Source organism: Moschus berezovskii, chromosome 2, assembly GCF_049115385.1.
Source record: "Moschus berezovskii isolate FMDL1 chromosome 2, NW_MosBer_1.0, whole genome shotgun sequence".
Taxonomy (NCBI): Eukaryota; Metazoa; Chordata; class Mammalia; order Artiodactyla; family Moschidae; genus Moschus; species Moschus berezovskii.
The window spans coordinates 137,964,637-137,980,368 of NC_142461.1; the positions used below are offsets into that span (position 1 = coordinate 137,964,637).

The 15,732-nt window shown below is 41.2% G+C and overlaps 1 protein-coding gene across 3 annotated transcripts in view; it reads right to left on the bottom strand.

Annotated features, from left to right (window-relative positions):
- The window catches only part of PLEKHB2 (pleckstrin homology domain containing B2), a 47,887-nt gene that overhangs the window by 9,276 nt on the left and 22,879 nt on the right, over positions 1-15,732 (bottom strand). For all 3 annotated transcript variants that reach the window (XM_088831090.1, XM_055398132.2, XM_088831088.1), the window contains exons 5-6: positions 12,021-12,060; positions 10,733-10,822 (exon numbers count right to left, since the gene is read on the bottom strand). In XM_088831090.1, the coding sequence (XP_088687216.1) occupies positions 10,733-10,822; positions 12,021-12,060 (130 nt within the window). The remainder of the gene's footprint in view (positions 1-10,732; positions 10,823-12,020; positions 12,061-15,732) is intronic.

Genomic DNA, 15,732 nt, shown 5'->3' on the forward strand with positions numbered 1-15,732 from the left:
GGAATTCCCTCACTTTTACTATGATCCAACAGATGTTGGCAATTTGATCTCTGGTACCTCTGCCTCTTTGAAACCCAACTTGCTTATCTGGAAGTTCTTGGTTCATGTACTCCTAAAGCCTAGATTGAAGGATTTTGAGCATAACCTTGCTACCATGTGAAATGAGCACAACTGTACAGTAGTCTGAATATTCTTTAGTATTGCCTTTCTTTGGGATTGGAATGAAAACACCTTTTCCAGTCCTGTGGCCAAGGCTGAGTTTTTCCAATTTGCTGACATATTATGTGCAGTACTTTAACAGCGTCATCTTTTAGGATCTGAAATAGCTGAGCTGGAATTCCATCACCTCCACTAGCTTTGTTTGTAGTAATTAATTCTTCCTAAAACCCACTTGACTTCACACTCCAGGATGTCTGGCTCTAGGTGAATGACCACACCACTGTGGTTATCTGGGTCATTAAGATCTTATTGGTATCTATTCTTGCCACCTTCTTAATTTCTTCTGCTTCTGTGAGGTCCCTGCTGTTTCTGTCCTTTATTGTGCCCATCTCTGCATGAAATTGGTATCTCCCAATCTTCTTGAAGAAATCTCTAGTCTTTCCCATTCTGTTGTTTTCCTCTATTTCTTTGCACTGTTTACTTAAAAAGGCCTTTTTCTTTCTCCCTGCTGTTCTCTGCAACTCTACATTCAGTTGGGAATATCTTTCCCTTTGTCATTTGCCTTTTGCTTGTCTTCTTTCTCAGCTGTTTGTAAGGTGTCCTCAGACAACCACTTTGCGTTCTTGCATTTCTTCTTCTTCAGGATGGTTTTGGTCACCACCTCCTATTCAATGTTACAAACCTCCATCCACAGTTCTTCAGGCACCTTGTTTACCAGATCTAATCCCTTGAATCTATTCATCACCTCTACTGTATAATCATAAGGGCTTTGATTTAGGTCATGCTTGAATTGGCCAGTAGTTTTCCCTACTTTCTTCAATTTAAGTCTGAATTCTTCAGTAAGAAAGTCACAATCTGAGCCACAGTCAGCTCCAGGTCTTGTTTTTGCTGACTGTAAGAACTTCTCCATCTTTGGCTGCAAAGAACATTATCGATCTAATTTCAGTATTGACCATCTGGTGATGTCCACATGTAGAGCTGTCTCTTGTGTTGTTGGAAGAGGGTGTTTGCTATGACTCATGCATTCTCTTGGCAAAACTCAACCTTTGTCCTGCTTCTTTTTGTACTCCAAGCTAAACTTGCCTGTTACTCCAGGCTCATCTTCTGGTGTCATATCTTTTTGCTTTTTAATTCTGTTCATGGAGTTCTCAAACACCTGAATACTTCAGGGGTTTGCCATTCTCTCCTCCAGTAGATCACATTTTATCAGAACTCACCACCATGACCCATCTATCCATCACAGCATGGCTCGCAATTTCCCAAGTTACACAAGGCTGTGATCCCTGTGATCATTTTGGTTAGCTTTCTGTGACTGCAGTTTTCATTCTAGAGGTGGTGGGATTATAGTCAAGTATACGCTAATATAAGTACACTTGATATCTAAGTATATCAACTATACTCTAATATAAAATGAAAATTATAAGACAAAACAAAAAGCAATAAAATGCCTAGGATAAATTTAACCAAGGTGGTGAAGGGCCTATACACTGAAAACTATATGACAGTGATGAAATATATTGAAAATACAAATAAATGAAAATATATTCCAAGCTAATGGATTGGAAGAATAATTAAAATGTCCATACTATCCAAAATAATCTACAGATTCAAGGCAATTCCTATCAAATTTCCAATGGCATTTTTTGTAGAAATAGAATAATTCTACAATTTGTATGGAACTACAAAAGACCCAACATAGCCAAAGAAAGAAGAATAAAGCTGAAGGTATCATGCTCCCAGATTTCAAACTAAACTGCAAAGTAATCACAACAGTATGGTATTGGCATAAAAACAGACACAGAATCAACGGAACAGGAGAGCCCAGATACAAACCCACATATATGTGGTAAATGAACTTACCACAAAGGAGCTAAGAATATACAAAACAGTGGGGAAAGGAGAGTCTCTTCAATAAATAGTGCTGAGAAAGTTAAGAAAGTCATATGCAAAAGAATGAAATTTGACCATACATGGTATCTTATGCCGTACACAAAAACTGACTCAAAATGGATTAAACATGTAAGGTCTGAAACCCTGAAACTCCTAGAAAAAATCATAGGTGATAAGCTCCTCAACAGTTGTTACAGTGATGATTTTTTTGGATCTGATTTCAAAATCAAAGGCAACAAAAGCAAAAATAAATGTGAGACTACATCAAACTAAAAAGCTCCTGAACAACAAAGGAAGTCGTCAACAAAATGAAAACGCAACTATCAAATGGGAAAAAATATTCACAATTCATGTTATCTGATGAGAAGTTAATATCTAAAGTATCAACATATAAGGAACTCATACAACTCAAAGGCAAAAAACAATCTGATTAAAAAACAGACCAAAAAACTAAATAGACATCTTCCCAAAGAAGAAACACAGATGGCCAACAGGCACATGAAACAATATTCAACGTCACTAATCACAGGGAAATGCAAATCAAAACCACAATGAGTATCACCTCATACTTGTTAGAATGACTATTAGTAAAAAGACAAAAAATAACAACTGCTGACAAGGATGTGAAGAGAAGGGAACCCTCATACACAATTACAATAAGATTTTATCTTATCTGGTGCCTCCTGCATCTAAAACACTAATGGAAGGGAGATCCACAAAAAATTAAGAATAGAATTACCAGTTGATCCAGCAAGTCCACTTCTGAGTATTTATTCAAAGGAAACAAAAACACTAACACAAAAAGGTATCTGTATCCCCATGTTGACTGCAGCATTATTTACAATAGCTAAGATACGGAAACGATGTAAAGTGTCCATCAATTAACAAACATATAAAGAAAATGTGGTCCAAATATACAATGGAATATTATTCTACCATTAAAAAGGACATCTTGCTTTTTTTGCCCACATGGATAGACCCTGAGTTTTTGAAAGAAGTCAAAGACAAATACCATACGATCTCATCTGTGTGTGGAATCTATATTTAAAACAAAACAAAACAAAGTTCACAGATACAGAGAACAGACTGGTGGTTGCCAAAGAGGAGGGGGAACCAGAGAGGTGGACTTGCGGGGTGGGCAGGGGATGAACAAATTGGGTAAGGGAATCAAAACGTACAAACTTCCAGTCATAAGATAAATAATCCATGGGGATATAAAGCACACCGTGGTGGCTATAGTTTACACTACTATACTGCATATTTGAAAGTTGCTAAGAGAGTAGACCTTAAAAGTTCTCAACATTTAAGAAAACAATTCTTTACATACGGTGACAGATGTTAAACAGACCTAGTGCAGTGATTATTTTGCAATATATACAAATACAGATTATGCTGTACACTGGAAACTAACATAATGTTGCATGTCAATTATACCTCAATTTTTTAAAACACAATTTGAAACCACTGGCAATGTATTAAAATTGGTTTTCCAAGTTCCAGTCTATAAAGTATGACAGTCTATTAAAAAAGTAAAGAATATGAGACAGTGTGCTTATATACTTTAAAGTTCTAAAAATACAAACCCATAATTGAAATCTACTTTCAGGCTGTAAAATAAAGAAGGCAGAAAAATACAACAAAAAAGAGAACTGGACTCACCTGTGATTCCAATGTCAATTCAGCCCTACCACTAACCTGACCTTCAGTAAGTCATCTATCTAACTACTGCAGGCCTTATTTTGTTCATCTCGAAAATGATCAGTTTGGACTAAGTGATAAATGATATTCATCCAAATCAGTTTTCTCTTGGTAAAGCCAAACTAGTAGCAAAACCCTTCCCACAAAACCCTCCCCAGTCCAATTTCCAGAAGTTCCTGCAAGGAGAATATAGAAGAGTGAGGCTATTGAGGAGTCTGAAGACTGAGGCCTGGACAGGTGGCTGGCAGTTTTCCAACAGGATATGCCTATGACAGAACACAGCCAGAAATGAGCAGTGGACTGCTTCCATTGACCAAGAAAAGGACTGGAAAGCATGGAGATAAAAGGCCTGGCCTCCTTTATGAGCTCACAGCTGGTGGTAAGGTAAATGTGCTTACAGACAATTACAATTATTGTTACTATGTGACAAAGGCTATGGCACAGGGAGCAGCTGCAGCCTGGCAAATACATATGTAGATCTGAATCTGTTATCTTACAAAAAGCAGGAGACGGGATTTATGCTTTTGGAGGATAAAATAGATGCAGGTGTTTTCCCTATTCTTCCTGCTACATACAACTGAAAACCTTGGACATTACACATACAACAAACGTAAGGAGACTCTGAAAGGTGGAGAGAAGGCGGTCAACTGTCTGTGTACTTCGTGACCCTAAGAAGGACATGCAGTGAGTCTCCTGGGTTTTCTCTTTGACTCCTACATCCTAGACTGGATAACGTAGAAGTGGCAACATAGAAATGCCAGTATGTGCAGACCTTTCTTTGTCTGCCTCGAAGAAAGCCCGCTGTCTCTACCCAAAGAACCTGGGAAGGAAAAGGGTAATCTAGCAAGAGAGACCATTTTTAGGCAATAACTGCTCCACTTCAGCCAAAGAACACAAAAACAGCTGTTGCTGTTACTTCCACCAGCAAAGTCAAATCTGGAGAAAGGCTCTCGTCCACCGCATCCTGAACAGTGTCAGAGAAGGTCAAGTGAGAAGCTGGAAATATCATCCCTGCCGGGCAGAAACATGGCAGCCATGCCAGTGTCAGTGGAGACCAGGCAGGGAGCCAGAACTCCCATCTCTGCCTAGTGGAAACAAGGTGCCCCTTCCCATCCTGCTGGGGTAGGATCAAGAGAGATCGAATGGAGAACAAGGACGTTCACAGCCTCTTACCAGTAACCATAGTTACGTAGTTACACAGAGGCTTATGGGAAACAGCAGAAAAAGTCCCTCCAACTCCCGGGCAGGCTGGTGTCAGCAGACACCTAGAGAAGGGCCTGAATTTCCAGCCCTGCGAGCAGTGACCCAGTGGAAGACCTGGACTTCCACCCCTTACATGGAAGAAACAAAGCAGGCCTCACCCACCAGAGAAGCATTAGAAGGAACTCTGCTAAAATGCAGGACTTGAATAGATTCAGACTTACATTATTTAAAACTTCCAGGTTTTGATAAAAAATAATTTGCCACACCAAGAACCAGAAAGATCTCAAACTGAAATGAGAAAAGACAAAAGAGACCAACAGCAAGATAACTAAGATGTTGGAATTACCTAGGAAGGACTTTAAAGCGGCTACCATTAAGAGAAATTACAGACAGGAAAGGTGTACGTCAAGGTTGTATATTGTCACCTTGCTTATTTAACTTATATGCAGAGTACATCATGAGGAACGCTGGGCTGGAAGAAGCACAAGCTGGAATCAAGATTGCTGGGAGAAATATCAATAACCTCAGATATGCAGATGACACTACCCTTATGGCAGAAAGTGAAGAGGAACTCAAAAGCCTCTTGATGAAAGTGAAAGAGGAGAGTGAAAAGGTTGGCTTGAAGCTCAACATTCAGAAAACAAAGATCATGGCATCTGGTCCCATCACTTCATGGGAAATAGATGGAAAAACAGTGGAAACAGTGTCAGACTTTGTTTTCTTGGGCTCCAAAATCACTGCAGATGCTGACTGCAGCCATGAAATTAAAAGACGCTTGCTCCTTGGAAGGAAAGTTATGACCAACCTTGATAGTATATTAAAAAGCAGAGACATTAGTTTGCCGACCAAGGTCCGTCTAGTCAAGGCAATGGTTTTTCCCGTGGTCATGTATGGATGTGAGAGTTGGACTGTGAAGAAAGCTGATCGCCGAAGAATCGATGCTTTTGAACTGTGGTGTTGGAGAAGACTCTTGAGAGTCCCTTATACTGCAAGGAGATCCAACCAGTCCATTCTAAAGGAGATCAATCCTGGATGTTCATTGGAGGGACTGATGCTAAAGCTGAAACTCCAATCCTTTGGCCACCTCATGAGACGAGTTGACTCACTGGAAAAGACTCTGATGCTGGGAAAGGTTGGGGGCGGGAGGAGAAGGGGACGACAGAGAATGAGATGGCTGGATGGCATCACCGACTCTGTGGACATGAGTTTGAGTGTACTCCGGGAGTTGGTGATGGACAGGGAGGCCTGGCGTGCTGTGATTCATGGGGTCGCGGAGAGTCGGACACGACTGAGCGACTGAACTGAACTGAACAGTAATGACTGTGGCTTTCCAGGTGACGCAATGGTCAAGAATCTGCCCGCCATTGCAGGAGATGCATGTTGGTTCAAGACCTCTGGGTCAGCAAGACCCCCTGGAACAGAAAATAGCAACCCACTCCAGTATTCTTGCCTGGAAAACTCCATGGACAGAGAAGCCTGGCAGGTTATTGTCCATGGGGTCACGAAGAGTCAGACATCACTGAGAGACTGAGCAAGCATGCAGCATTAAAATATTTCAATAAGTAAGAACACATTTGAAATACATTTAAAACAAAACAGGAAGTCTTCACAAAACCAGAAAAATCTCTGTAAAAGCTATATAAAGATATATATCAAGATAACCAAATAAAAATTTTAGAAATAAAAAAATAAATTGTTCAGTGAAGAGACTCAGCAACAAATAGAGATGATGAATAATCAATGAACATGAATATAAAGAGTAGAAATTACCCAATTAGAACAGAGAAAAAACAGATTAAAGACAAAAACAATGATGAAAAACTTTTAAATATGTGAGACATCTAACATGTGTGTCATTAGTTTTAGAAGAAAAAGTGGGTGGAGCTAAAAAAAAAAAATTCCAGAAATTATAGCTTAAAATTTCCCAAATTTAGCAAGAAACATAAATCTGTGTGAAACTGAATGAACACCAAACAGACTAACCCCAAATGTACACTTCACAGGCAAACCTCTGAAAACCAAAGACAAAGACAGCAACCAGAAACCATGCATTGCCTCTAAGGGAAGAAAATTCAAAAGATAGCAAATTTCTCATCAGAAATCAGGAAGGTCAAAGGAAAAAGCACACATTTCTCCAGTGCTGAAAGAAAGGTCAACTCAGAATTCTATACTAGTAAAAACATTCTTCAGAGAAAAAAATCAAATTGAGACATTCTCAAATGAAGGAAAATGGGAGAATTTGTTGCTAGCAGATCTGTCCTAAGAAAATGACAAGAGGAAGTTCATGAAACAGAGAGCAAATAATAAAAAAAGAAATCTGGAAATATTACCAGGTAAGAAAGTATGGTCACACCAGAATACATGTAAATATAATAAAACCACATCTTGATTTTTCTAAGTTTGACAGTCATATTTTTTTATACACCATCTGATTCTCAATACATGTAAAAGAAATACTTAAAACAATGATAAAACGAGAGAGAAAAAGGGAATTCAGAGGTAATGGTTTGGGCTTCCCTGGTGGCTCAGTGGTAAAGAATCCGTCCGCCCGTGCAGGAGAGACAGGTTCAATACCTGATCTGGGAAGGTCCCACACACTACAGAGCAATTAAGTCTATGCACCACAACTCCTGAGCCTGTGCTCCAGAGCCCAGGAGCCTCAGTTACTGAGCCCATGTGCCACAGCTAAAGGTGCACCACACCTGAGCGCTATCGCTCCGCAACAAGGAAAGTCACTGCAGTGAGAAGCCTGCACACTACAGAGCAACCCCCACTCGCTACAACTAGAGAAAAGCCTGTGCAGCAACAAAGACCCAGCACAGCCAAAAATAAATAAACAAATACAATCACAGAGGCAATGGTTTGACACTTCACTGCACTTGATAAAATGCGATCATCTGACTGAAAAACATGTATGTATGTATAATAAATAGAACAACCACTAAAATATTAATAGCAATACAAAGAGATACTTAAAACATTACAGATAAATCAAAATGTAATTCTAAAACATGTCCTATGGGAATTCCCTGGTGATCCAGTGGTTAGGACTCCATGCTTTGACTGCTAAGGGCCCAGGTTACATCCCTGGTCCAGGAGCTAAGGTCCCACAAGCCGTGTGGTACAACCCAAAAAAATAAAGCAAAATAAAATAAGACATGTTCCAATAACCGACAAAAGGCTTAAGTCAAAGAACAGAGACGTGAAAAATAGAACCAAAATCACAAACAATAAAACAGCATGCTTAATGGATCAATATCACACTATATGCAAATGATCTACAGGAAAGGATGACTGATGTGTTTTGATGCAAACTTGAAACAAGTATTACATAAGCTTTGAGATCCAATTCACCATATAATGACTAGAGACAATAATATCATATTGTAATTATGTAAAGTAATAAATATTGCCACACTGGCACTCATTTACACTATATAGAGGTTTCAAAGTAACACTGTACACCTTAAACTTACACAATAAAAACGTAAATGTCCTAAATATACCAACTACAAGTTAGAAATCTGTCAGATGAGGGGGCGAGGGCATGACCCAGCTCCACATTGCCTACAAGCAACGACATGCTGTCTGTAAGAAGTGCGCTTCAATGTAATATGCACACTGAAAGAAAAAGACCAAGCCCGTGTGCCACAACCACTGAGCTGTGAGGAGCCACCTGCAGTGCAGGAGACACAGGAGACACAGGTTCGCTCCCTGCGTCAGAAGACCCCCTGGAGAAGGCAATGGCCATCCGCCATCCACTTCAATACTCTTGCCTGGGAATGCCCATGGACAGAGCAGCCTGGAGGGCTACAGTCCATGGGTTGCAGGAGAGTCGGACAGGACTGAGCACAAAAGCACAAGCTTTCCTTGCGTGCCTGCTGTGTGTGTGCATGAGAGAGCCTGGGAGCCGCCACTACTGAGCCCACGGGCTCCGACTATTGAAGCCGGCATGCCCTAGAGCCCAGGCTCCACAAGAGAAGCCACCACAATGAGAAGCCCACGCACTGCAACTGGAGAGCAGCCTTTGCCTGCCACAGAGAAAAGCCCACGAACAGCAATGAAGACCCCGCACAGCTAGAAATAAATATAAATAAGTAAACAAACACATAAATTTAAAAAATTAACTGCTACTGGAAATGACCTGTATGTAAATGCCAGGACTACAAAACTACCGGAAGGTAACACAGGAGAAAACCTTGGGAAACGTGGTCTAGGTGAAGTGTTAAACATGACAGCAGAGCACGATCCATCCAAGCAAAGACCAATAAATGAGACTGTACTAAAAACTGTGAAAGGCACTGTGTCAAGAGGATGAAAAGATACGTCACAGATCACATATCTGACAAAGGATTATTCCTATCCCAAACATATATATAAGAACTCTCAAAACTCAACAATAAAAAATAATTAAAACAATTGGAAAATGAGCAAAAGACACGAAAACACAGCTCACTTGAACAGCACACACAGATGGCAAACAAGCACAGAAAGATGCCCAGCCTCACAGGCTACTAGGGAAATGCACCTAAGTCACAATGAAACAGCACGACACACCTATGGAACAGTTAAAATAAACAGCAGTGGCAATACCAAAAGCTGGTGGGATACAGAGAAAATGAATCCCTCACACACTACTGATGGAAACATGAAACGGTAGAAAAATTCTGGAAAGTAGTTTGCCAGTCTTTTAAAAAACTAATCATATACTTTAATATATTCAACTTAGCAACTACATTTTGGGCATTTATTCCAGAGAAATAAAACTTTATGTCTGCACAACAAACTATACATGAGGGTTCACAGTAGGTTTACTGGTAACAGCCAAAATGTAGAACAACCAAAATGTCCCCCAACAGGTAAATGTCTCTCAATACAAACTGTGGTGCACGCATATCATGGCATACCACTCAGCAACAAAACGGAACAGGCCACTGACACAGGCACCAACGTGAATGCTGCAACTGAACAATGCAACAAGGGCACCGTGCCGAGTGAAAACACCAAACCCAAAAGATCACAGGCTGTTTACACACACTGTGGAAACGACACAATCATACAGATGGCCAACAAGTCAGTGACTGACAGCGGTTAGGGAAGGGGAGGGAGGGTGTGACTGTAAGAGGGTGTCGCAGGAACACGATGTCATAACCAGTTTTCCATCGTGACTGAGGTAGTAGATCTACGTATCTACATGCAAGATAAAATGACAGAAGCAGATATAAACACTACACCAACTTCAAACTCCTGGTTCTGACTTTATTTACCATGTGACAGCTAGGGAACAGGGTAAAGAGTCCATGAGATTTTTCCATATTATCTTATCCCGCGACAGACACTCCCATGTGCAGCACTGGACGCCTGGCCCTCTAATTAGGGCGCACCCAGAGGGGTTTGGCTGTGACTTCATGGTTCTGGTTTTGTTTCTTCAAATTAAAAAAGCACTGTTTCCTGATTATAAAGAGTATTCAAGTAAAAAAATTAAGTATAAACTTAAATCATCAGAATCATATTATTAACACCATGATTCATTTTGGGGTCTACCTTGAAATTATGAACGTGAAAATTACATAGACTAGTTGCTTTATGAAAGCAAAAGACAACAATAGATAATCTGTTTAAGATAGAAAAAAGTTTAAAGAAGGAAAGGGTTTCAAGTACATTTCTAATTTCTCTGATACTGTCTGGCTTAAAGTCTTCTTTTAGTTTCAAAAGGATGGTAGCACAGAGACCCCCAAGTCCCCCTCAGCTGGAGTCTGTAACGTGAAGACCTGCTCCCTACCTCAGGGGTTGGTGCAGCATACGCTGTGTAAGGAGGTGGAGAGGAAGCCACGGCTGTCTCATCATACATGACTTCTGAGCCAACATAAGCCTTGAGAGGAGAGAAATTGTGGGAAAAAAAAATTAAAGGCCAAAAAGTTAAATCTTTGAAGAGGAAATTTAACAACTCTCTGAAAAGCAATGACGATACAGATGACCTTCTCCTTGACCCCCACCCTGCATCTAGTGTCCTTTGAACTAAAGAGGAGTTGGTCCTCTGCAGTCACCAGTAGGGGGTAAAACAGTTCTCACTGCCCAAGAAAGCCACAGAGCCCGGCCCTTTAAAAGATGTTACACCACTCTCAACAAGCCTTTTGTTCACAAATAAAAATCCTACAGTCTAAAATGTAGCAGGCAGGGATATGTCCAGCACTCACAATCTGGTTTCTACATTAAAAACTTTTAAAATCTTTCATTAAATTACCCCCCAGTGGAAAACAAAAATATATGCGCTCCTTTAAAAAAAATCCACATAGAGAATCACCTTGGCTCTTGCCCTAACTATATGAATCATCAATATTTAATAACTTCATTCGAGTAGAGGATTTTCATCAAAGAAAAGGTAATGGGAGTTTTAGAGTAAGCTTAGGAGGAAGAATAGTCCTGAGCTAACAAAAGTAGTAAAAAATAGCATTTGAATATTAAGTCTTTTCACTTTCTTTTCCCACCTGTACAAATCATTTAAAAAGCTCCATCTATCTGTTTCTTTTCCTCCTAGAGAAATAAAGGAAAAAATAAAATCCTATCTGAAGACTGAAAGCAAATGTTGACCACAGAGGGAACCTGCCTTTGACTCCCTGACAGACACGAAGATGGTGCCACTAGGCTCTACGAATGGGGCTCACTGTCTCAGTTGCCTCCTAAAGTCAAAAGAAACTAGAGACAAGAACCAGACTCACAAAAGTCCATTTCACAGGCTGGGATGCTATACATGGAGAGGGCCCTGGAATCCCTTTTGTGCCTTCTCTGCAAACCACAGCAGAATTCAAAGAGCTATAAATCTTTGTGAGATACAGACATTTCTAAAAAATAACACTGGGATCAATGTGCCTATGTTAGATTGGCTCCTGCCAAAATGTCTTCCAAAATCCAGCTTCCTCACTGTAAGTGAAACTCAGCCTATCTCTGCTTGCTCATCCAGGGCCAAATGGCAAAAAACATTACCATTTTCCTTCTTACCCTCCTATTCTCCAGTTTTTTACAGCAAGGCTATGAGAAAACATTGTAAGTGACTGCCATTAGCAACTTACTGTGTTTGTCCTGGAATCCTGGAGTGTAAACTTCCAGGCCCTGAAGAAAAGAAAAAGAGGTACTTTATTTGAGGCAATCCAACAACTATTTCAATGGTTCTCAAACCTGCCGTGGCATCAGAATTTTTGAAAAACCTTGTTTTAATTACAGACTTTTAGCACCTTTCATACTGTTCGTGGGGTTCTCAGCCACCTTACCTGCCTCCTGAGAAATCGGTATGCAGGTCAAGAAGCAACAGTTAGAACTGGACGTGGAACAACAGACTGGTTCCAAATCGGGAAACAAACATGTCAAGAGACTGTATACTATCACCCTGATTATTTAACTTATACGCAGAGTACATCATGAGGAACGCTGGGCTGGAAGAAGCACAAGCTGGAATCAAGATTGCTGGGAGAAATATCAATAACCTCAGATACGCAGATGACACCACCCTTATGGCAGAAAGTGAAGAACTAAAGAGCCTCTTGATGAAAGTGAAAGAGGAGCGTAGAAAAGTTGACTTAAAACTTAACATTCAAAAAACTAAAATCAGGGCATCTGGTCCCATCAATTCATGGCAAATAGATGGGGAAACAATGGAGACAGTGATAGACTTTATTTTGGGGGGTCCAAAATCACTGCAGATGGTGACTGCAGACATGAAATTAAAAGACAGTTGCTCCTTGGAAGAAAAGCTATGACCAACCTAGACAGCATTATTAAAAAGCAGAGACATTACTTTGCCAACAAAGGTCCATCCAGTCAAAGCTATGGTTTTTCCAGTAGTCATGTATGGATGTGAGAGTTGGACTATAAAGAAAGCTGAGCACCAAAGAGTTGACGCTTTTGAACTGTGGCTTCACAAATTTACATTCCCACCAAAAGTACACAGGATTCCCTTTTCTCCACATCCTCACCCAACAACTTATGTTTTGTCTTTTTGGTAACAGCCATTCTAAGGTAGCCATACAATTCCACTCGTTTCACATGCTAGCAAGATAATGCTCTAAATCTTTCAGGCTAGGCTTCAACAGTACATGAACTGAAAAATTCCAGATGTACAAGCTGGATTTAGAATCAGTGATCAAACTGCCAATATCCACTGGATCATAAAAAGCAAAGGAATTTCAGAAAAACATCTACCTCTGCTTCACTGACTACACTAAAACCTTTGTGTCAATCACAGCAAAGTGTGGAAAATTCTTAAAGAGAGGGGACTACTAGACCACCTTATCTGTCTCCTAAGAAACCTGCAGGCAGACCAAGAAGTAACCGTTAGAACTGGACATGGAACAATGGACTGGTTTAAAATTGGGAATGGAGTACGTCGAGGCTGCATGTTGTCACCCGTGCTTGTTTAACTCATATGCAGAGTACATCATGCAAAATGCTGGTGTGGATGAATCCAAAGCTGGAATCAAGATTGCTGGGAGAGGGCTTCCCTGGTGGTCCAGTGATTGAGAATCTGTCTGCCAATGCAGGGGAAACGGGTTCAATATCCGCTCCAGGAAGCTCCCACATGCCACGGATGCAACGACTAAGTCCCTGTTCACGCGACTGAGCCAGCACTCTAGAAGAGTGCTTTACAACAGGAGAGGCCACTGTGGTGAGAAGCCCACGCACCACGGCTAGACAGCAACCCGCGCTCTCCACGGCTAGAGAGCAACCCCCACTCTCCACGGCTAGACAGCAACCCGCGCGCCACGGCTAGACAGCAACCCGCGCTCTCCACGGCTAGACAGCAACCCGCGCGCCACGGCTAGACAGCAACCCGCGCTCTCCACGGCTAGACAGTAACCCGCGCTCTCCACGGCTAGACAGCAACCCGCGCTCTCCACGGCTAGACAGTAACCCACGCACCGCGCACCACAGCTAGACAGAAACCCGCGCTCTCCACGGCTAGACAGTAACCCGCGCACCACAGCCAGACAGAAACCCGCGCTCTCCACGGCTAGACAGCAACCCGCGCTCTCCACGGCTAGACAGTAACCCACGCTCTCCACGGCGGCTAGTCAGTAACCCGCGCTCTCCACGGCGGCTAGTCAGTAACCCGTGCTCTCCACGGCGGCTAGACAGCAACCCGCGCTCTCCACGGCTAGACAGTAACCCGCGCACCACAGCTAGACAGTAACCCGCGCTCTCCACAGCTAGAGAAAGCCCCAGAGCAGCAACAAAGACCCCGTGCAGCCATAAATAAATAAATCTTAAAAAAACAAAAAGATTGCTGGGAGAAATATAAACATCAACAACCTCAGATATGCAGCTGATACAAACCTAATGCCAGAATGTGAGGAGGAACCAAAGAGCCTCTTGGTGAAAGAGAAACAGGAGAGTGGAAAGCTGTTTAAAACAGGGTTCTGTAACAACCTAGAGGGGTGGAATGGGGAGGGAGGCGGGAAGGGGTTCAACAGGCAGGGGACATAAGTATACCTATGTTTGATTCATGTTGATAATTGGCAGAAAACAACACAATACTGTAAAACAAGTATTCTTCTATTAATACACATTTAATTTTTTAAAAATCCAGCAAGCTCATGGATCTCCAGTCCCATCACTTCATGGCAAATAGACGGGGGAAAAACGGAAACAGTGACAGACTTTATTTTCTTGGGCTTCAAAATCACTATGGATGGTGACTGCAACCATGAAATTAAAAAACACCTGCTCCTTGGAAGAAAAGCTATGACAAACCTAGACAGCATACTAAAAAGCAGCTAAGACATCATTTAGCTGACAAAGGGTCCATCTAATCAAAGCTATGGTTTTTCCAGTAGTCATGTATGGATGTGAATTACCATAAAGAAGGATGAGTGCTGAAAAACCGATGCTTAAAATCAACACATAAATAAACCTCTATTTTTCCCATACAGGTTAAGAAACAGCCTCCTCTGACTCATCCAGCTCTTCAAACCCAAACAAGGTAAGTCTTTCAGTGTATTTTTAACTCTTCTCCCTCCTCTATGACAACACCTCCCATGTTTTGTGAAAATTTTAGTTCTAGACATTGTTTTCCACTATTACTTAAAGGAACAGTCCACACATGACATCTCAGCATACAGTAGAGTAGAGCAGTTAAGAACAAAGGGTTATGAAGACAAACACCCTCTTCCAACAATACAAGAGATCACTCTACACATGGACATCACCAGACGGTCAATACCGAAATCAGATTGATTGAATTCTTTAGAGCCAAAGGAGAAGCTCTATACAGTCAGCAAAAACAAGACTGGGAGCTGACTGTGGCTCAGATCACTGTGGCTTATTGCAAAATTCAGGCTTAAATTGAAGAAACTGGGGAAAACTATTTTCTTCCACTCAGGTATGACCTAAATCAAATCACTTATGATTACACAGTGGAGGAGATGAATAGATTCAAGGGATTAGATCTGGTAGACAGGGTGCGTGAAGAACTATGGATGGAGGTTCACAGTACTGCACAGGAGACAGTGACCAAAATTATTCCACTGAAAAAGAAATGCAAGAAGGCAAAGTGGTTGTTCCAAGAAGCCTTGCAAATAGCTGAGAAAAGAAGACAAGGAAATGGAAAAAGCGAAAGATACATCCCCAACTTAATGCAGAGTTCCAGAGAGTAACAAGGATAGATAAGAAGGCCTTCTTAAGTGACCAATGCAAAGAAATAGAGGGAAAACAATAGAATGGGAAAGACTAAAGATCTCTTCAAGAAAATTAGAGACAGCAAGGGAACATTTCACGCAAAGATGGGCACAA